Source organism: Eleginops maclovinus, chromosome 23, assembly GCF_036324505.1.
Source record: "Eleginops maclovinus isolate JMC-PN-2008 ecotype Puerto Natales chromosome 23, JC_Emac_rtc_rv5, whole genome shotgun sequence".
In the NCBI taxonomy this organism is placed as follows: domain Eukaryota; kingdom Metazoa; phylum Chordata; class Actinopteri; order Perciformes; family Eleginopidae; genus Eleginops; species Eleginops maclovinus.
The window spans coordinates 19206184-19227415 of NC_086371.1; the positions used below are offsets into that span (position 1 = coordinate 19206184).

The following is a 21232-nucleotide window of genomic DNA, read 5'->3' on the forward strand; positions in this document are numbered from 1 at the left end:
AGCATATTCGTTGCCATTATATGTTTTATCTTTGGATAAACGCTGAATACCACTGGTGTGTAGAAAGAAGGCTGGTTTTGTTCTCGCAAACATTGGTGACTAGCGTTATTGTGTACTAGCCAGCATTAGCATGCGCTAGTACAGTAGGGCTTGCGTTGTTTTGTTATTATGGACCAAGTACGATAAGAGCTAGAAAACGTAGACGTTCTCGATAACCAACAAAAATGCACGGTTCATATGTGTAGCCCTTTATGTTCAGTAATTCACAGTTTGCTCTTACGGCTAATGGCATGCTTAGTTGTTCTAATTTCAACTGGCTGACGCTGGGGGGGAAAACGCCGAAATCCTCGGTTGCTGAGCTAATGGCGCTAGCATTAGCGGAGCACCGGTGTCAATTTTTGACAGGCGCCGACGAAGAGTGCAGCCGTGTCGGCATTGTTGGAGGGAACCATGCCGGGGGATAATGGCATAGCCGACTTGCAGGAGTCTACACTGTTGTGTTTTGCAGTATAGTTTGGTGTAACATCGTCTAGCCTCGCTCTGCAGTAACAAGTTTATGAGATAGACTGACCAATTTGGCGCCACTTTTTCAGTCTACACCCATAGAATCCCGTCGTCTTGTCATGCAGTATTTCCTCACTACTGAGGAAATGTGCAGTGTAACAGGTTTTAAAATCAATAAATATAACTGTTAACTTAAAACTCTCAAAAGTCCAAAGTACTTTATACATACAAATATACATATTGATCATGTTGCATTTCTCTACATTGACTGTGTTGTAAAGATTTGTACGTCGATCATTGTATATTCATTAACAACAATCTTGGTACATTAGCGAATTTGTCATGTGGGCAACCTCGTAAGGATGTTGTTAGTGATAATACCATGACGAACGTTACATCTTATTAAAAACAGACTCTTTGTCTTGTCACCATTCATACTTTTAATTATTATTAAGGAATAAGAATGACACTCATGTCATCACTGCGTGATTTGTTTTAGGACCAAAGGATGAACATATTGCACCCCCAGCGGGTTTATAATGGGTGGAGTTAAAACTCCTTTCAGGAGTGAACAGTTTCCCCTTTGGGTAGTTTTATTGTCATCTCCAAGTCTTACAGAGACTTTTACACGTGTCCTAAATGTCTGACGAATCAAAATCCGATTTTTAAAAGTTAACTCTGCTCTCCCCTTTGAAGTATTGCCCCCTAATTTACACATCACAACCATGCAATAGTTTTTCTGTGGCCTGCAGTATCTTGTTGATGTTGATACTGTCTTTTGATTGGTGGAGATATGTATGGGGCGGATAAGCCAGTGCCATATTTGGCCATTGAGGAAGAGGCTCCAATATTCCTTGCGTGACGTTGGCTCTAAACCAAGAGGAGAGAGAAAGCGAGGGAGCCAATGGCTCCACAGCTTAGCATGACAGCAGCATCAGTGTCCGCCCACTGTTACCATGTGAAACCCTTTTTTTTCTCTTGAATGTAATCAAAGAAACATTTGCTCACTACAGAGCATGTGATTTATTTGAACATACACACATTTGATATATGCTTTGTAGCATGTATTGCTTGTGTTGTGTCCAAATGAGGAATACATATGCATATGCAGCTCACTAAATTTCTCTTTCATTTCTAGGTCACATGCACCCTCTCCTGTCTTGTATTTTCTGAGGATATAAAGCCAGTCATAAGTGGAAGTTATCCAGAAGATGTTACAGAAATGATAGCACCACCAGAAATACCATCAGAGTTCACCTATACTCACCAGTAAGTTCTTGCTTCCACTTTTATTTGCTCTTGTAAAGGTTGAGGTTGGTATGAATTTCAAAACAAATATTTGCTTGTGTCTCCCAGGGATACAGATACCCGATTCTCTTCAGACACAGACTTCTCTGAGGAGCTCGATGGAAGGAGTGCAACCCCAGCCAAAGGAAAGGTATATAAAGCACATCTGACTGTATGAGTTACAGATATTGTCCTAAATACATTATTTCTTACAATATTTACCTTGATTACAATAACATTTTGGCATTTGTAATTTGATCATGTACATAAGCTGCTTAAAGCTGGTTTTGGTAGTCAAACAGGTCAGAATTCCCGCTCTCTCTAAACGTATATTGCTGTGAATACATCTGTATTAATGGTCTGTACTACCCAAACTTTCACAGATTATATTTGAGCATATCATGATAACATTATAATTTACCTTCACCAAATACAGTTTACTAAAAAAGAGAATGAACACAATATAATGTAAGTCAATGGAACATCTGTAAATGGAAGCTGTTACCTCCGTTATTCAACCAAACAGGGCTTTGCTATGCTATTGGTAAAACATCTTAATAACATTCTCCAGGTTGCATATTTCTTACTGAATATCAGCAGAGATCACTTAATAGAAGCATCTCTTGTTTATCTTTTTTCACCATGAGCCCGACTGAGTGAGTTGCTATATTTGTTACCCTAACACAGCGTTTTACTGGGCAATCAATATTGTGTTGCACCAATAAATGTGACAAATGAATACAAAAATCTGTTTATCTTCTCTATAATGATTCTCACTTGTAATAACTCCTTGTGATCTTTTATTTTGCCCAGGGTGGAAAGAAGGGGAAGAAAGCAGCAGGGGAGAAAGGCAAAGGAGGGAAGGGAGCGGGCCGGTTAAATGGCCACCACCAGGAGAATGGCATGGAGAACATGATGCTGTTTGAAGTGGTGCGGCTGGGCAGGAGTGCTATGCAGGTAAGGATGGCCATCTATTTGTGATTTAAAAATCAGTTTCTGCATTCAGACGAACAAACTAACAGTCTATGCCTGAATCCTTTATTTCCTGCAGTCCGTCGTTGATGATTGGATTGAGTCCTACAAACACGACCGAGACGTTGCGCTACTAGATCTCATCAATTTCTTTATTCAGTGCTCAGGATGTAAAGGTACGAGTGTATCTGTTACGGTTATCTTACTCTCATTGGTCCCTTTTTAAACTCGTTAAGAACCTGAACCACTCGGATGTATTTGTTACTCTCTTCTCCTTAAGTTGGTATTGTTGAGCGTAAAGTAAAACATCTTCTGTCTTACTCCTCTGTTTTAATTAGGTGTGGTCAGTGGAGAAATGTTTCGAAACATGCAGAACTCTGAGATCATCCGACGAATGACAGAAGAATTTGATGAGGTAACTTCACTTTTTCCAGTTAAATCAGTGCAATATCATACAGGTCATTTCAGGTCATACATCACATTTAAAATTACATTTGCAGGATGGTTAAACAACACCTTGTAGTCGTGTTTTTCTTTGCATTTACTGACGTCCTTCCCTCTGGCCTCTGTAGGACAGCGGCGACTACCCTCTCACCATAGCAGGACCCCAGTGGAAAAAGTTCAAGTCAAGCTTTTGTGAATTCATTTCGGTGCTCGTGCGCCAGTGTCAATACAGTATCATCTATGATGAGTACATGATGGACACAGTCATCTCCCTCCTCACCGGACTATCAGACTCCCAAGTCCGAGCCTTCAGACACACCTCAACACTGGCAGGTAGGAGGAACAGAGTGTGTGTTTATGTGTGTGAGAGGTACCTTTCGAATGTGTGCTGAATGGCAGTATTGGCATGTTCTATAAGTAAACAGAGCAGCTAGCTGTGTGAGAAAGCAGCGTGTTAGGAGGGATCTTGGGGCTCTGTGTTTTTGGCTCATCAAAAAAGCTTTTTTTAAAGTAGAGGAGTCAATATAACCAATGACACAGTTAGGGCTGCACAAATAATGAAAGTGTTATTTACATTGCAATATGGACTAGTGTAATTATGAAATCGCAGCACGTTTTTTTGTATTATTCTGAATAAAGTATTGAGTGCTGCAGAGAAGTCCCAGGGTGTTCTACAGACTTAATATAAAACCATTATTTGATGCAAATCCTTAGAAAAAAACCCCCACTATCATTGTTGTAATCTCATTTTCAAAGATACTGTGAATATTGTCCCACTTATAAGCAAATCAAATTGCAATTGTCAAAAATAATCACAATAAGTTCCGAATAACGCAGCTCTAGATAAATTCACTAAACGCATATTACCCACGGGTGTTTGAACTTATTTAGTCTGCTTAAACCTCCTTTGAGATGTTTCCCCTGTGAGAGCAGAGTACCCGACACCTTTATCATGAGCAGTACAAATAAGAGGCAGCGTAGGTGGATTTACCTGTTGTAATAAATTGCCAAAGGCCCCAGAGGATGCAAATAATGTGCTCTACTATAACCAGAGGCATGCGGAACATGCAGCCCAAATGATTTATGCAACTCTATTCTACATTCTGTAAACAATAGTTGTGATTGAGCATGTGTGGGTCTGACCACAAAACATTCAAGCAATGTTCTGGGTAGAAAAATGTCTCTCCTCGCATGTCGGTGTACAACTGGCCCATGCTTTTGTTGTTGGCACTGGTCTTGGCTGCAGAGCTATTTCAGATGGTTCCCTGTGTGTTTATTGTTTTTTTACGATGTATAAGAGAGGTGTGGACCGACTTGTATCCTTAGCCTCTTAGTTTGTTTTCCTCATTTTCAAGCGTATTCCCAGCAAAGGTTTTGTTAGAGGGCTGCACATAAGGTTAGATATTTAGAAGAATGCTCTGCAGATATGTAGGCTCTGTAATCATTCATTTTTAAAATGTATTTAAAGGTGTGTGTGCTTTCGGGCCGCGCCTCACCATTAATTTTTAGTTTTGGCTTTCTAAGGGCAAAGTTTGGGCCCCCTAATAAATTGAAGTTAAACAAAACAAAAGTATATATATTTTTCATTTGCTTTTCTTACCAACACATTACCCTTTCCCCATTGTCTCAGTTGTGCATCTCTGAAACCATAAACAAAGTGTCTAGGCAGGGAAACTCGCACGCATGCTTTTGTAAGCCTAAAAGTAGTAATACATGAAGGGGTTATCGTTATTCTGTGTTGGTTTTGCCTGTGTCTTGATGTTACTTGTTTGTTTTTTGGCAGCCATGAAGCTGATGACAGCCCTGGTGAATGTAGCTCTGAACCTGAGCATCAACATGGACAACACTCAGCGCCAGTACGAGGCGGAGAGGAATAAGATTGTGGCCAAAAGAGCTAACGACAGGCTGGAGCTGCTCCTGCAGAAACGCAAAGAGGTGAGGGTGGCCGCATGGCAATCAAGCTCCTTTGTTTAAAGATACCTGAGCACATGCCTTTTGCATTTCGACACACATCACATATTCAAATTCTAAGTGGACCAGCACATTCTCTCCAGATGTGGGTGATTTTTGAGATGTGATTTAGCGGCAACTTTGGCAGGAAGTCAACAGACCATTTGTATGTAGCGTGCGCTCAGTGTGATATTTATGATTTGTGTTTATGTAATATAAAATGCTTCCTCGTACGGAATTGTGGAAAACAGTGTGTTTGATAGATGCAGAGCTATAGTAATAACACAGCAGAGCGCTGCGATTATTACTATTCCTTCCCTCGCTCTACAGTACAAAGATAAACTTCAGCCATTCAAAAGAAATTCAGCCAGTGATGTCGGAAAGGAAATTGCATTTTCATTGTTTTTATTCCCATGTAGTCCGAAGACCGCTTCTAAATGAGTGCAATTACCTTTTTATATTATGCCTTTCTTAACCACTTCTCCTCACGTCATTTATTCCCAGATAGCAAATTTAATAACGAGCCGTTTTCTTAACTGCCAGTTATTTTTCCCATTTCTAGTGAGCCACAAATAAGGCGGCCTCAACACCCACTGCATCAGTTAAGCTCGTCATTTTAGAAGAACCTTGTTTTAATTATCATGAAAGTGGCTGTTACAGAGGTAGGAGTCAAAACATCAGCGTCAGGCCCACGGATTTGTATTTTTTTACTTCATTTATGACTGATGTTTAAGCCCAAAATTGAACAAGAAACTATAATACAAATCCAATAAAGCATTGCCCCAGCTGCTGATTTACTTCGTCCTGCCTGACATTTAGTCAAACAGTTTAGGGAAGGCCCTGGCAACCACGCTTACAAATGACACTAATGGATATGAGAGTAAATAGTTGTGAATTACTCCAGCTCGTGTCCATAAACCTGTTCCATTTTTAGAAGCGCAACACCTCTGTAGGTGATGAGCCGCAGTGACTGTGTTAGTGTAATTCAGCTGGGATGGTCCGTTTCTGTCGTTTCTCTAACAGCAGGTCCCACCGGGCTTCCATCTGTTCGTTCACTATGCATCCACACCGCAGCATGCTGGCTCAGTTGGCAAAGAATGGTCTTGCTATGTTTACATCGCCGCTCATTCACCTCTCACTGTAGCATTTAGGCTTTATGTTTGACCAAATACAATTCTCTCACGTGTGTTCTGTTCTGCTCTCCATTTCAGCTCCAAGAGAATCAGGATGAGATTGAAAACATGATGAACGCCATATTCAAAGGAGTGTTCGTTCACCGATATCGGTATGGCTTCCCATAATGCTCAGCTATTAAGAAAAAACGATACCTTTGATCCTGGTTTGTTAATGTGTGTGCATATAAAACATATTGTATCCTGTTAAACAAATATTTCTGTGATGTTTTGCAGCGATGCGATAGCAGAAATCAGGGCGATCTGTATAGAAGAGATCGGCGTGTGGATGAAACTCTACAGCGATGCCTTCCTCAACGACAGCTATCTGAAGTATGTGGGGTGGACGATGCACGATAAGGTGGGTCACGGGAAGAGTTCTTTTTGTTAAGATGCTTTTAACACACAGTCCACCAAAAAGACTTCACTTTATTTTTGCTCCACCTTTTCTGAGGACTGAGAACCACGGGTAATGTGGAGGTTACAACTAATCGAAATGTTTTCAAAATTGCAACATGGATCAGTGCAATGTTTAAAATTCTGGATGCCGAAAATGTGTTAAAATAACACTCTGAATAAAATATTGTAGAGCTGTAGTAACATCCCAGCCCAAAAATCGCATTCTACAAATTCAGCAAAAAATAGATTGATCCAGTCCAAAGAAATTATTGATCAGGAGATTTCTGATTCAAAAATCATCAATCCCTCTTATAACGTAAATCTCATCACAATTTCAATATCATCCCAAATAATCTCTAAATGTGTGCCCCTAATTTATAGCCCTCCTTCTGTTACTCTTGTTGAATCTGTAGGTGTGGCATACATTTTATTATTTAGTTATGACACAGAGTTCCCAGTGTAGCTGCGCACAACCCCAGCCTGAGCATCTGTCTGCTCAGCTGAATAATCGAAAGCACCTGCGTGGCTGTGCGGGGCTGTTAAAGGCACAATCAATGACTCAATTGTAAACTAAGTGTAGCAGCAGAAATCCAGAACACACAATTAATGCATGCTGTTAGGCCGGCATTGATTTACTAATTCTCTAATTGGAAATCAAACAGAAACAAGTTTCACGGTTTGTTTTGTAAACACAGAGAGAAAAAGTATTCTGTGAACATAACTGACAGTTTTTCCTTTGATTGTCTTTCGCAGCAAGGCGAGGTACGCCTGAAGTGTCTGACAGCTCTGCAGGGTCTCTACTACAACAGAGAGCTCAATGCCAGACTGGAGCTCTTCACCAGCCGCTTTAAGGTCAGCACCACCTGCTGGACACTTCCCTCACAGCAGCCTTATTGTTTCACATTTATACAGCTACACACACTCTTTGGATTTGCAATTGAACTGACAGAATTTCACTTTCTAATCAGTTGCCAAATAACGAATGTCATTTATTTCTATTTGCACAGGACCGCATCGTCTCCATGACTCTTGACAAGGAGTACGACGTGGCAGTACAAGCGATTAAGCTGCTCACTCTAGTCTTGAAGTAAGTGTCTGTGTTCTTGGTTGTTTTACTGATGTGGAATATTATTTCCACAAATAAGTAGGGCGTATTCTATGCTTTAAGGGCACACACCTTTCAGGAATCACATCAATGCTCATGTGTTACTGATAACTACTCTGTTACTCATGTCTGCTGTCGCTGTTTGACCCTGCAGTAGTACGGATGAAGTGCTGACTCCTGAGGACTGTGAGAGTGTGTATCACTTGGTCTACTCGGCACACCGGCCCGTCGCCATCGCAGCTGGAGAATTCCTCTTCAAGAAGTACGTCCGACTTAATTTGAACTTCTCACAGAACATAACTGAGACGCATTAGGAAAGTTATTTTAGAGGCAGGTTGGGAAAGGAGGAGGAAGAGCAAGTAGTTTACGTGCGCGTAATGGAAATTAAGTATTTAAGTATAGGTTTATAACATCTCCTGTTTATCGTCTCTCTTTTTGCACTATTTTATTTATCTTATTTGCACCATGTATGTGGAGTTGTTGGAGGAGCACGCGACATAAGATTTTCATTGCCAACATATACGTTGTATCTGCTGTGCATATGACAAATAAAACCTTGAAACTTGAAACCTTGAAAATATGGACAGAAAAGCCAACAAAACATCTTGGCAATCAAAGCAGTTTAAAGACAGAAAACCAAGGAACATGTTTTCATAGCTTTTACATTGTAGACAAAAATTGAGGGCTGCAATACTTTGAGATTTATCGTAATCCGGATCCTGAGGCCAGTAAAGATTCACACCTAATGAGAAAACATTTTTATATGTGAGGGTGCATTACAAACTTTGTAGCTGTTGCGTCACTGAGGTCAGTCCCAGCTTAGCCTGTGAGTTAGAATGTTGCCACGTTTAAGAAATGCATTTTTAGGATTCTCCCGGTTTGTGTGATCACCAACTAATGCTTTAGCGTTCTCCCAGATTGTTCAGCACGCGAGAACCAGAGGAGGAAGGGGCCCCCAAGAGGAGAGGCAGACAAAGCCCCAACGCCAACCTCATCAAGACCACCGTCTTCTTCTTCCTGGAGAGCGAGGTATGTCAGGCTGTTTGGATATTTACTCTCACACACGGGTTAACGTTTTTCCTTCCAGTTTCCTTCATCTGTGTGATCATTTCCCCCCCACTCAGCTCCACGAGCATGCGGCCTACCTGGTGGACTCTCTGTGGGAGTGCGGTGCAGAGCTACTGAAGGACTGGGAGTGTATGATCAGCTTACTGCTGGATGACCCACTGCCGGGAGAGGAAGGTGAGGCACCGGCTTCTCATTGAAACCCACGGCGCTTGTGTCGAGCTTCCGAGTGCAAACGGATCATGCTGATTGTTTTGTGTTTCTTTTCGCAGCTCTCACAGACAGACAAGAGACGGCCCTGATTGAAATCATGCTGTGCACTGTACGCCAGGCTGCCGAGTGCCACCCACCTGTTGGAAGAGGAACAGGGAAGAGGGTAAGAGCGTTTGACACAGTTTCAAAGAATGCTTTCATGATGATTCAGGTCTCTGTTAACATAAGCCTGTGTGTTAAAACAGCGACTGTTGATCATTGATCAGTTACTCAACTTTGTTTAGAGTGATAGTAGAGCGTTCCATCATGTCCTGCTACTACTTTTCTTTGTCTGAAATCAAATGATTTGTTTTCTACGAATGGAAGATTGCATTGTGGGAGTGTGTTTACATTTTGGGATCTGGCTGATATTGGAGAATGTATGACTATGTTTAATGCTCGTGTTCACACATTTGTGATATCAAGTTTCAAATAACAGAGCCTGAACAACTGTTGATACTACCAGTAGATGGTTCATTGGTAGCTATTTTCCTTCAGGACTGTAGTTAACAAATCTGGCAGGATAATATACCAGAAGCTTGAGTTTTTCTCACTCTAATAGAAAACTTACGATAAAGAGCTAAAAAACACTTCTGTTTCTTGGGATTTAACTTTTGAAGCCTTTTGGTCCTTTTGAAATATGTATTTGAAAGCAATACTACTTATTGACTGAGCAGGATACGTTTAAAGAATTTAAATACAGATATCACATGGACACATTTAAAACCTGTCGCAGCCTTCTCCTTTTTTAAACTAGAACTACATATATCTCCATAAATGTGACAAGATTGGCACATGGCATCAACTTAACCCTAACTACTAATGGCCTCTTTTGAAGAGTATAGAAGAGACGTTTTGGGTACACAAACTTAAACGAGTACGATGTGAAGAACAAGCCTCTAACTCTCTGCATGTTCCATCAGGTGATGACAGCTAAAGAGAAGAAGACTCAGCTGGATGATAAGACCCGAATGACAGAGCTTTTTGCTGTGGCTTTGCCCCCTCTACTGGCCAAGGTACGGTACAGCTGCTCGGTTCCCACGGAGCAGTCTGAAAGCCTCTCTGTTAATCTGTTAGAAAATCTAATGTTGAATGTGTGTCCCCGCAGTACGCCATGGATTCAGAGAAGGTCACTAACCTCCTGCAGCTGCCTCAGTTCTTCGACCTGGAAATTTACACCACAGGACGTCTAGAAAAGGTAGAAAACAAAAGTTCAATTATGACATTTTTCTTCCTTCCTCTGTGACTGCGCTAACACATGATTTGTCTCTTTGAACGCAGCACCTGGAATCCCTACTGCGTCAGGTCAGGGAGATTGTGGAGAAGCACACAGACACTGAAGTGTTGGAGGTCTGCTCCAAGACTTACCACGCCCTCTGCAACGAGGAGTTCACCATCTTCAACAGGGTGGACATCGCCCGCTCCCAGCTGCTGGACGAGCTGGTGGACAAGTTCAACCGGCTACTGGAGGACTTTCTACAAGAGGTAGGAGCGATGAGACGCAGCTCCTAAACATCGTGGATCAATTTACTCATCTTTTTGTGATAAAATGGGCCTAATCCTTTAACAACAAACTACTTAACCGCCTAATCCTCCACCCCTTTTTGCTATGTTTCACCTGAAATGTAAACTTTGATTTACCGGCAAGAAGACTTTTGGTCCAAAACTTCGGTGACTCAACAAATGTTATTTGTTGTCAGACACTTCAACAAAAGAAATACAAATAAAACAATTTAAAAAGAAAATAAAAAATGTAAAATGAAGCAAACCAGAAATGTTTACCCAAATTAAAAGCCATATTAAAAAGATAGGGTTTTTTAATTTACTTTTAAACATTTCAAGGGAGTTTGCTGATCTGAGATCCAAAAATGATGCGATGTCTTCAGTGTTTGTCTTTATTCTTCTCAGACCATGCAGTAAAGATACCCTGCACATCTGAAAAACATACTTGGTAGCGTGTGAAGAAATTCATTAGATGCTTTTGAATTTGACCTGAAGAATCTTAAAACTTGTATTTGTATCTGCACTCCAGATGAGTAAACCATAAAATGTAACACTGTTCCAAAATGTCTCTTTCCAGGGTGAAGAGGCCGATGAAGATGATGCTTATCAGGTTTTGTCAACTATAAAGAGGATCACGGCTTTCCACAAGTATGAAAATCATTTTATTCTGAGTATCTTTTCCTCATGCCCCCTATTCAATCTGCTGTGCCAAAGACAGTAATTATTCTCTGCTACATGTGTCTGAAACTGACTGGAGTTTCTCTCTGATCTGTTGCAGCGCACATGACCTGTCGGGGTGGGACCTGTTCACCAGCAACTTCAAGCTTCTCAACACGGGCATAGAGAATGGAGACATGCCCGAGCAGGTTAGGAAATATACACACATGCAAAGTGAACGCTCATACAATTGTCAGTATTGAGGAAAGTAATGATTGATCTTGTGTTTCTTCTGGGGAGCAGATAGTCATCCACTCTCTGCAGTGCACCCACTATGTGATCCTGTGGAACCTGGCCAAGTCATCTGAGGGCAATTCCAAAAAGGTGAGTTCTAAAAAGCCAAACTTCATCGCCCTTTTCGAAGAGAACTCGAAAGATCAATGTTAACAAATATAAATGTGTCTTTTCTATTAAAAATCAGGATGACATGATGACCCTGAGGAAGCAGATGAGGGCGTTTTGTATGATGTGTCAGCGCTACCTCACCAATGTCAACACAGCCGTCAAAGAACAGGTGACACACACGTCTGTAACAAGTTTGCATGAGTAGCACCAGCTGTTGAACAATCTGCTTCATAGCAAAGAAAATAAATATCAAATGAGGATCTTTTCATTTCAAGTTAACATTTACTTAGTACTTGCTGAGGACCGTCTGTGCCTCTCACAATACCAATATTCCCTATCTCTGTATCCTTTCCTCAGGAACATACTTAGCAACAAGTGGTTTTGCTCTCATCCCCACTGACTTCTAACTTTGTTTTTTGTCCCCTTCCTCCCTGCAGGCATTCACCATCCTGTGTGATCTCCTACTCATCTTCAGCCACCAGATGGTGTCCGGAGGCAGGGAACACCTGGAGCCTCTGGTCTATTCCCCCGAGGACTCGCTGCAGGCTGAGCTGCTCTCCTTCATCCTGAACCACGTCTTCATAGACCAGGACGATGAGACAAACAGCACGGGTACAAATGCAAATCATCAGTTCATGCAGCTCATTTACATTCTGCTCTGCTCCCAAAAGCAAGGCCAATAAGTAAAGGTCAACTTAGCGCCTCTTTCTGAGCGCCAGGGTATTCTTCAATTGTTACGTGTTTTCCTCCGTAGCGTTAATATCATCTTGTTTTCTGCGCCTGCTCCGATGCACTGGTGGTTAAAATATTGTAACTTTTCAGAAAAGATCTGGTGACATCACTATTAAAAACTGCACGAAGAGCTCGTTTATGGCCTCAGACCACTATCATAACAAAGATGGAAAACCAAATTTGTGGGAACAGACCGGACGGGCGGACCTCGAGTTTTGTCCTCCTCGCTCTACGTCTTTCCGACTGAGCGCTGAAGCTCATTTATAAAAAAGTGTAAGGGCAAGCATTCCACGGTCAAACAAACAGAGTAGCAGAAATACGTGCAAAGTGGCGATTCTGGTCAGTCATCCAACAGCCGTGATATATTGTTGTCAAAGAAACATTTAAATGGTCATTATACACTGAGAAGGTGCTCCCCCAGCGCCTTCCTGTAGATAAACACGCTCTGTGGACACGTGCGCCTGTGGCAAATCTACCAATGTGCAACTTGTAATTTCCCCTTCTTTTTTTCTCTCCAATGGTCTCAGATGGGCAGCAGGACGATGAGGCGGTAAAGATTGAAGCACTGCACAAGAGGAGAAACCTCCTCGCTGCCTACTGTAAGCTCATCATCTACTGTGTGGTGGACATGAAGACGGGAGCGGACATCTTTAAACAGTACATGAGGGTACGTTTAGACTGACATAGTGTCTTATCATTACGCATATAGATCCTCAGGTACACGGGGATAACTCTTAATGTTTTCTCTTCACAGTATTACAATGATTATGGAGACATCATCAAGGAGACTATGAGTAAGACTCGGCAAATCGATAAGATTCAGTGTGCCAAGACGCTCATCATCAGTCTGCAGCAGGTCAGGGCGCACACTCGGTACTCAGTAGCTCTGAGGCTTTTATTTATTGGTCCTTCTCGTACAGATTGTTAGTCTTGTGTTTTTCTCCTCTTCTCCTAGCTCTTCCATGAAATGCTGTCTGAACTGGGCCACGGGTTCGACCGCTCCTCCTCTTTATTCTGTGGAATCAAAGAGTTGGCTCGTCGCTTTTCTCTAACTTTCGGTCTCGACCAAGTGAAAACCAGGGACGCTATCGCTATGCTTCACAAGTAAGGCTTCACTCCGCTCCTGTTACATTTTTTTTTTTTTGCTTGGCATCTGGGAACTGTCACGTTAGACAAATGACTCTTTGATTACCAGGCTTCTGCTTGCCATGTTGTCTTTTCCTCTGGATTTATGAGCGCCCTAAGTGATATAATGTTGCACTTTTGCCATTCCCCATAACCCGTACATGTTTTTCCAACTCTAAAAACATCAAACACACAGAACAGAATCAAAGCTGAAACACACAGCCCCTGTGTTGCTTGCTTAATCCAGAGCAGCACAACGTGTTCCGTGTGTGGCAGAATGTGGGCCCCTCAATTTGTAACAGCGCTAACTTCTGCGGCTCCATCATAATTTTCCCACCGTGTGTTTAACCGCTATCTGCTGCGGTGACAAACCTGACCTTTTAAGAGGTGCATCTTGTTTGTTTTCACCTGCAGATGAGTGTACTAAAGGCTCACAATCCTCCACATTGTAAACACACCACTCTCATCACAATTGTTTCATTCCTCAAGTGGATTATAACGGGATAATATCCAGCCAGGTTCCAGGAAATCCCATGTATGCACATTTGCTATGCTAGCTTCTGCATCCCCTACACTTGTGCAACATATGGGCGCATTATGTAACGGGATATGCCAGATGTGCGACAGACGTTAAAGAAATGAAAGACACGGTGCTTTGTTTCGAGTATTTAAGATGTTAAACCGTACAAAGTGTATGTAGTGCAGCGTTACGTTATAGCAGCGTGAGCGCATTATAGTTTAATGTGGCACTGAGTGTAAGAGGAACAGACAGTGATGTATTGCTTATAAGAACTAAAGAGGCTGAATATATTCTGTAAATCACTTTACTTATCACTTGTTAAATAAAAGTGAGCGAAACTGTACACGTGTTAAAGAGTGCACCATAACACTTGGAACAATACTTTTTCTCAAGATTTGTGGCCTCCAGAATGAATATAAAATACCTAAATCCCATTAAAAGTACTGCAAATATTCAAACTGGAGAAAGCGCAAAATGTGTTAAAGGCTGTTCAGCTGCAGAGATATTCCGTTGTACAAATCATACTTTATAAACTTAACAAAATGCGTTTCTTTGGTACAGACACTTTTAAAATCTGTAACTTAATCCTGTTCTTTCAATGATAATGACAGCTATGATTCATTGACGATCAATTTCTCAATTAAATTCATAGCACAGTTCCAAAATCATTCAGAATAACCGCAATACGTTTTAATATTTTTCAAATCTTGTGCCCAATCTTTAGATAAAAGGTATAAAGCCATGCCGGAGAGAAGCTTCTCAAACTAAACTCTTAAAGGTAGTTTGTTCACTCGTGCTGCTGGTCCAAATGTTTTAAAGGCGCCAACATGACCACGGTTCAAAATACTAAATGAATGTTATGACACGTTATACGGTTCAGCTTTATTTTCCTATATCACACTCCACAGTTGGGTTAAATGTCTGATGACAATGAAAGCACACATTCTCTCTGCTCATGGTGTTTTTTTCTTTCTCCCCGTCTCCCTGCGTCTCCCAGGGACGGTATCGAGTTTGCATTTAAGGATCCCAGCACCCAGGGGGAAGGAGGCCCTCCTCTCAACTTATCTTTCTTAGACATCCTCAGCGAGTTCTCCTCCAAGCTCATGAAACAAGACAAGAGGACTGTGTAAGTATTTTCCTGCCGAGCCGACAGTCGGGGGTCTTCAGTGTAACAGGTGTTTGTGACAACTGGTGCAACTGGTGTCTCTGATGCATGCGATGCAGCCTTTTTTTTTTCTTCTCCCTCCGGTTGGAATGTGCACCTGGCTGTCTGTAAAGACGAATGAGTTTCTTCATCTTGTTTTCTGCTTCTCCTCAGCCACATGTACCTGGAGCGCTTCATGACGTTCCAGATGGCGCTGCAGCGGGAGGACTGCTGGCTGCCCCTCATCTCCTACAGGAACTCCCTGCAGGCCGGCGGCGATGACGACACTATGTCGGTGATGAGCGGCTACTCGAGCAGAGGATCCTCAATCCGCTCCAAGAAGATTAAACCCCCGGCTGTTACAGCTGGAACCTCGGCAGCCAAGAGGAAGCTGCCAGAAGGTATCCCGAACTAAGGAACCAACAAAATCATTAATCGTATATTAACTACAGGGTTTTTAGAAAAATATAGTATGAGGTGCGCTAACGCCACTACCTATCCAAGTTACAGCCGGACAACTTTCCAGCAGAAATAATGCTTTGGAGCGAAGCAGGAAAAAAAATAGTGTCTTCATGTCTTAAAGCTGCTGAGTCATATATTGCACCCCAAACAACAAATAAATCCAGGGTTACGGTTTCTTTACTTCCTCTACAGAACAAAAGGAGAGTAAAAGAAACGATCTAATTCAGAAATCGCAGCACCCCCGTTACCCGGTTTAGACCCTGCTTTATTTGTCCCCGAAATTGTTCTTTCGTGAACGTTGATCCTTTTTTGGCATAAAATAAAAAACTGAAAATCAAAGAAATATATGTTAAAATAAACGTAAACAGTTCATTTAAGAACATGTGATAAATTATAAAATACAAGTTAAATAAACAAACACAAGACATTTAAGTAAACTATCCAATAAAAGACAAACATATTTATACAAACATAAGAATAAAAGTGCAATAAATAGAAAATAATAAAATAAAGATCGCTATAAAAACAATATGGAATTAAAATATTCATAGTAGTGTAACAGCTTTCAGATCAGTCATGTTAGGCAGATGCATACCTTATCTAAAGCTTTAAAACTTGACACCAGCATTTGTGTTTATCTGTAAACATCACCACTACCTACCAGTGCAAAGAAAAACCAGGTCTCCATGTGAACCACATACATTAGAGCCTGGCCCATCAGTGATGTTAAAAAAGCAGAAGTGGAGCCCAGATTAACCCAGATGCCTGCCGGTCTGATGCTGAGGAGATTAAACAGCAGATGGTGGGAGAGAGTCAGAGGAGGCGCCCTGCTCCTTTCCACCACACAGGGCGCCGAGATGCATGTTTGTGTTTACTGAAGATTTACTCATCACCAAGGATGTTCTCATTATCAGTTTCTCCCTGCATCAAATACAAGCCCAGTTTGGATCTGTTAACATGGGAGAAATGTAACGAAATAAAGTGTTGTGTTTTTTAAAAATCAACTTAAACCCACTTTGAAGTTCAGACAGGACATCTGTAAAACACAAAAACAATGAAGAACAATAGCCGGTATCTTAGCAAGACTGCCACATGTAGGCCTACGTCTAATTAAAGCAAATCATTTAAATAACAAAACACTAATTATTCGTTGGAAAGCAGGGGATGTTTTGTTTTTATTTTTTGGCCACAAACATTTTTTACACTACAACTTTATTTATAAAGCCCTTTACAACCTCCAGACCAAAGTGCTGTACAGTCAAATAAACAAGCAAATATACGAAAATTCCAACAGCTCAGCTCCCACTCCATAAAACAAATACTAGTAAAAACAATAGACCATTTAAAAGCACCAACCCACAAGATGTCCAAACGCTGAGGAGAAGAGACATTTAGTATATCTGTTTTCTCCAGTATTCAGGTCGTGTTCTGCGTATCAAACGTAGCATTACCCTCATGAGACAACATATGACTGGGACCGCTAGTGATGTTTAAATGATATAAGCATTGGGACTTTTACATTGAATTGCTTGTAAAAGTGTTTGCTATAGAACATGGACAAATGATTTAGATCCCTGTCTTGTTGAACATTTTTAAATAACAATCTTTAACTTGCTAACTTTGATTTGAAACTCACACAAGGAACTTGGGCAGGATATGATACCTGTGTGAAATCTTGGGCCGTTGAACCCAGTATGATAAACAGGCCGGAGTTTTAGGCAGACTGTCTCACACTCTGCCCTTCCTCAGCAGAGGAGAGCAGCAGCAGCGAGGTGTGGCAGCAGAACATGCAGACCCCCGTCATGTTGCCGTCCCCGCACCTCACTTCCACCGCCATGCGAGACCCTAAGAGGGTACGCGATGACAGCTTCATGGGAGTGTACCCCCTCCCCCACGACCAGCCGCAGCCCCATCAACACCCGCAGCCCCATCAACAGACGCCGCAGCAACCCCCCCTGGACTACAAGTGAGTGTTTGTCACCGCGCCATTCCTGAGGGATGACGATGAAGTCATAGCAACAGGGGTGTACTGGTTCAGTACATTAACTTGAGTAACATTCAAAAATCAATTTGTATTAAAACTACTTCACCATGGGATATTTATTTCCTGCACGCAAAACCAGTTCAACTAAAATAGTGTTTTTTATTATTTAAAAATATTTACTTTAAATCAGAAATAATACAACGGTCTCAGTTTGGAGTGGGTTCTTGTTCTTTAATAAATGAACAGAATTACAATTTAAATTTAAAAAAAAGAGGACTTCACTTCAGAAGATTTAATTCCTGCATTTAAAAAAAATGCTTTTATTGCTTTATTTATACATTTTTATTCCCAGTGCAAAATAAAATAATACAACCTTTTAAATTGGTGGGACACCCCCAAAAAAAATCAAGCTGTTTGGACTCATAACTGTTCAGATGAATGTGTTCCCTCAGGGTGCATTTATTCTTAGGAATATTTCAAGCAATTTTTCAGAACTTAAGTAAAAAAGAAAAGAAATTACACCACTTTAAAATCCACTGACAAACACTCTCACTTTTCTTTCCCCAATGTTCGGTTTTGCCCCAGAATTTCTCTAAATGAGTTTCCTGTTCTTCCCTTGAACCCTGACGCTTCCTACCAAGGGTTTCTATAAATGCATCTAGGCCAGGCCGATCATACAGTTGAGTTGATCACTGATTCTCTCAGAATGGGATCAGCGGACTGGAATATGTAGCCAAACTTCATTAGGCTTGTTAATTTCTGAGAGTAAACGGCTGCAAGATGCTTGTTCTCAACATCCTGCCAAGTGTTGCTCCTGCCGGGACAGTGACTGATTAGTTCATTTATCCAACCTGACTCTTCACAGGCGCAGGGCCAGGTATTTCAGTCTGACTTCACTGTAGCATCTCCAGTTTAATTACCAAACACATGTGGAGTAAAAACCTTTGTGCGTTCAGTTCCCAGGTGACGTGGATGCTGGCTCACAGACAGCAGGAAGAAGCACGCCAGCAGCAGGAAAGAGCCATGAACTACGCCAAGCTCAGGACCAATCTGCAGCACGCCATGTAAGACACACAGACACACACTAGGGCTGCGTACCGGTACTGTACCGTGAAAATCGATTCGGTACAGGTCCAACATACCGGATCATGAAGTACCAGTACTGTACAGATATACATTCACAGTAAAGTATATGCTTATTTTGTGACTGAAGATGTGTAAATCATACCACAAGGACGAAAATGTAGCAGTGGAAAAGACGTAAAATGCCGCGCTGAAACTTGAAATCAGAGCCATCTTTGAATTGAGATCCTCTCGCCACAGTCTCACGAGACATTGCGAGAGCTTGGCTGATGTAGCGTTCTGATTGGTCAAAAAGACTCAAAAGCAGGTCAGCCATTTTTCCTTTGCTGGCATTGGCAGCCTTTGTTGCTTTGTGTAATTCTGCCGTTAAAGGCCGCGGAGTGAATTTGTTTGTGGGAAGACCAGTAAGTTCTGGGATCACGTAACAAAGTTTTCTGGGGGCCAGAACAGATTCTGACATGTTGTCAACAGTTTATTAATGTTTCTGTCATTATTGAAGAAGTTCAGAAGAACACATGTTAATTTGTCAAATTGTTCAGGTACAGGTCCGGACCTGTACCTGTACCTGATGTTACGTTTAGGCACGCACCCCTAACACACACACACACACACACACACACACACACACACACACACACACATATACACATACACATACCTGCACACATTGGGAGAATCTCATTGGAGTATCGTTTCCATCATTGAACAATGGTGTGTTTTTGCAGTCGTCGCGGCACTGGGCTGATGGAGGAAGACGAAGAGCCGATCGTGGAGGACGTGATGATGTCATCCGAGGGCCGCATGGATGACCTCAACGAAGGCATGGACTTCGACACCATGGACATCGATCTGGTAAGAGGAGCATTCAACTTGATGAAGCGCTTGTTCATTTGTACCTAAATACAAATATGGTGTTCTTTTAGCGGGCCGTCTCTCCCACTCTTTCAGTTAGAACAGACAGGAGATGCACATAAAGGATGCCAGCTCACACAGAAATAAACGATAATATTGAATATATATCAAAGAAAGGACAGATGATCCCAGCTCCCTGATAAGACCCTGTAAAACCCAACAGTTTGAACTAATGGTGACTGATGTTCCTCTCTACAGTCGCACTGATATTCTTATTCTCTCCCCCCTTTCTAAATGGCTTCTCCATTACTAACGCCCACTGTCTTTCGTGGATCTCTGAAGATCAAGTTCAGCAAACAGGGATGTTAAGTATTTTTTAGACACTCAGTCAGAGGGCCATTAGGAAGCAACATTAGTGTTGTTGTTGGTACAAAGGTAACATCTGGTCTCAGAACATTAAGGCCAGATGTTGCATCTGGAGAATCATCATGGTCTGATTATTTTACAGTCGCAGAACTAGATATATTTTCAAACAGTTGAAATCTGATTTTAATTCTGAAGACAATCATTTGAAAAACCTCAAAACTCTGATTCATCCTCAAAAATCTCCAAAAGCCTTAAAAATTCCCAGAAAGCCTCGTTAGTAGATCGCATGCTACCCTAAAGCTGGCGCCAGCTCAGAAGTGGCCGGCCAAAGACCTCATGTGAAGACGCACAAAAAAACCTAACTGCCTTTAGCGAGCAGCGTGGGGAAAACACATTTCATTTCAGGAGATTTTTCGCTCTCATCGTCTCTTTGTTTATCATTTTCTTTTGAATGTTGAACTCCTAAGACCACCGATCAGGATCTGTTCCTTTTGGTTTTATGGCAACATAGTTTCCAGAATGTGTCAGCCCCCCCCCCCGCAGTTTTTCCATTCAGTTAGATTTTTTATTAGCGTTCCGCTAACTATGTTAGCTTTGCCATGGTTCAGCCCAGAATATGTTCTGATTTAATTACTTGGTTACTGGTTTTGTTTGCACACTCGGTCTACATGGCAGCTATTCTTAGAAAACACTGATTGGTTTTGGCATGCAGGAATCCAAAACAAGCCGCATGTTGATATTTGCATGTAACATCAAAAAGAGCAAGAAAGACAGGAGATCATCAAAGGGAGTTGTTGGCTGCTGAAGGATGTCTGTTTGTTTTCAAAGATGAAGGCGGCAGACAGTGCCCCCGACTTCTCAGCGCAACATGACGCATTTATTTCACTAGTTACCCTAACGCCGCCACGCATGATGAGTGAGAACCAAATGTTGTCCTGGTCTATTTGGATGATTCCCTTGTGCTGTTTTCTGTCTCAAATAATCCAGATGTCATGTTGAATCAGCCAGGTAATTGCCCTAGTTTTACACTCCTAACGCTGCACGCATTTCCAAATTGAGCTGTATAAGGATAGCGCTGCAAATATCTGCTGAAGCGATATTCCCGCTTTTTTAAAAATCATAATGGATGTTTGCTCAAATCCATATCCTCACACGTTGGGGTTTCTCCTCATCGTTCAGCCCTAATGTTGTGGTACCAGCAGCAGTTGTCCACTAAAGCAGATAGAGCTGGAAATGTTTGTGGAAAATG

General features: G+C 41.7%; 1 protein-coding gene across 3 annotated transcripts in view; it reads left to right on the top strand.

Moving 5' to 3' along the window:
- stag2b (STAG2 cohesin complex component b) overlaps nt 1-21232 on the top strand; it is a 28864-nt gene that overhangs the window by 595 nt on the left and 7037 nt on the right. For 2 of the 3 annotated variants that reach the window (XM_063876177.1, XM_063876178.1), the window contains exons 2-32: nt 1643-1773; nt 1861-1942; nt 2605-2748; nt 2843-2939; nt 3102-3178; nt 3336-3540; nt 4991-5142; nt 6369-6442; nt 6567-6690; nt 7482-7580; nt 7736-7815; nt 7988-8095; nt 8751-8862; nt 8958-9075; nt 9171-9274; nt 10074-10166; nt 10259-10348; nt 10432-10635; nt 11231-11301; nt 11432-11519; nt 11614-11694; nt 11792-11884; nt 12153-12327; nt 12975-13114; nt 13202-13303; nt 13403-13551; nt 15090-15218; nt 15411-15637; nt 17448-17664; nt 18639-18746; nt 19491-19617. In XM_063876177.1, the coding sequence (XP_063732247.1) occupies nt 1727-1773; nt 1861-1942; nt 2605-2748; nt 2843-2939; nt 3102-3178; nt 3336-3540; nt 4991-5142; nt 6369-6442; nt 6567-6690; nt 7482-7580; nt 7736-7815; nt 7988-8095; nt 8751-8862; nt 8958-9075; nt 9171-9274; nt 10074-10166; nt 10259-10348; nt 10432-10635; nt 11231-11301; nt 11432-11519; nt 11614-11694; nt 11792-11884; nt 12153-12327; nt 12975-13114; nt 13202-13303; nt 13403-13551; nt 15090-15218; nt 15411-15637; nt 17448-17664; nt 18639-18746; nt 19491-19617 (3717 nt within the window). In that variant the 5' untranslated portion in view covers nt 1643-1726. The remainder of the gene's footprint in view (nt 1-1642; nt 1774-1860; nt 1943-2604; nt 2749-2842; nt 2940-3101; nt 3179-3335; nt 3541-4990; nt 5143-6368; nt 6443-6566; nt 6691-7481; nt 7581-7735; nt 7816-7987; nt 8096-8750; nt 8863-8957; nt 9076-9170; nt 9275-10073; nt 10167-10258; nt 10349-10431; nt 10636-11230; nt 11302-11431; nt 11520-11613; nt 11695-11791; nt 11885-12152; nt 12328-12974; nt 13115-13201; nt 13304-13402; nt 13552-15089; nt 15219-15410; nt 15638-17447; nt 17665-18638; nt 18747-19490; nt 19618-21232) is intronic. The other variant, XM_063876179.1, reaches the window with a different exon arrangement.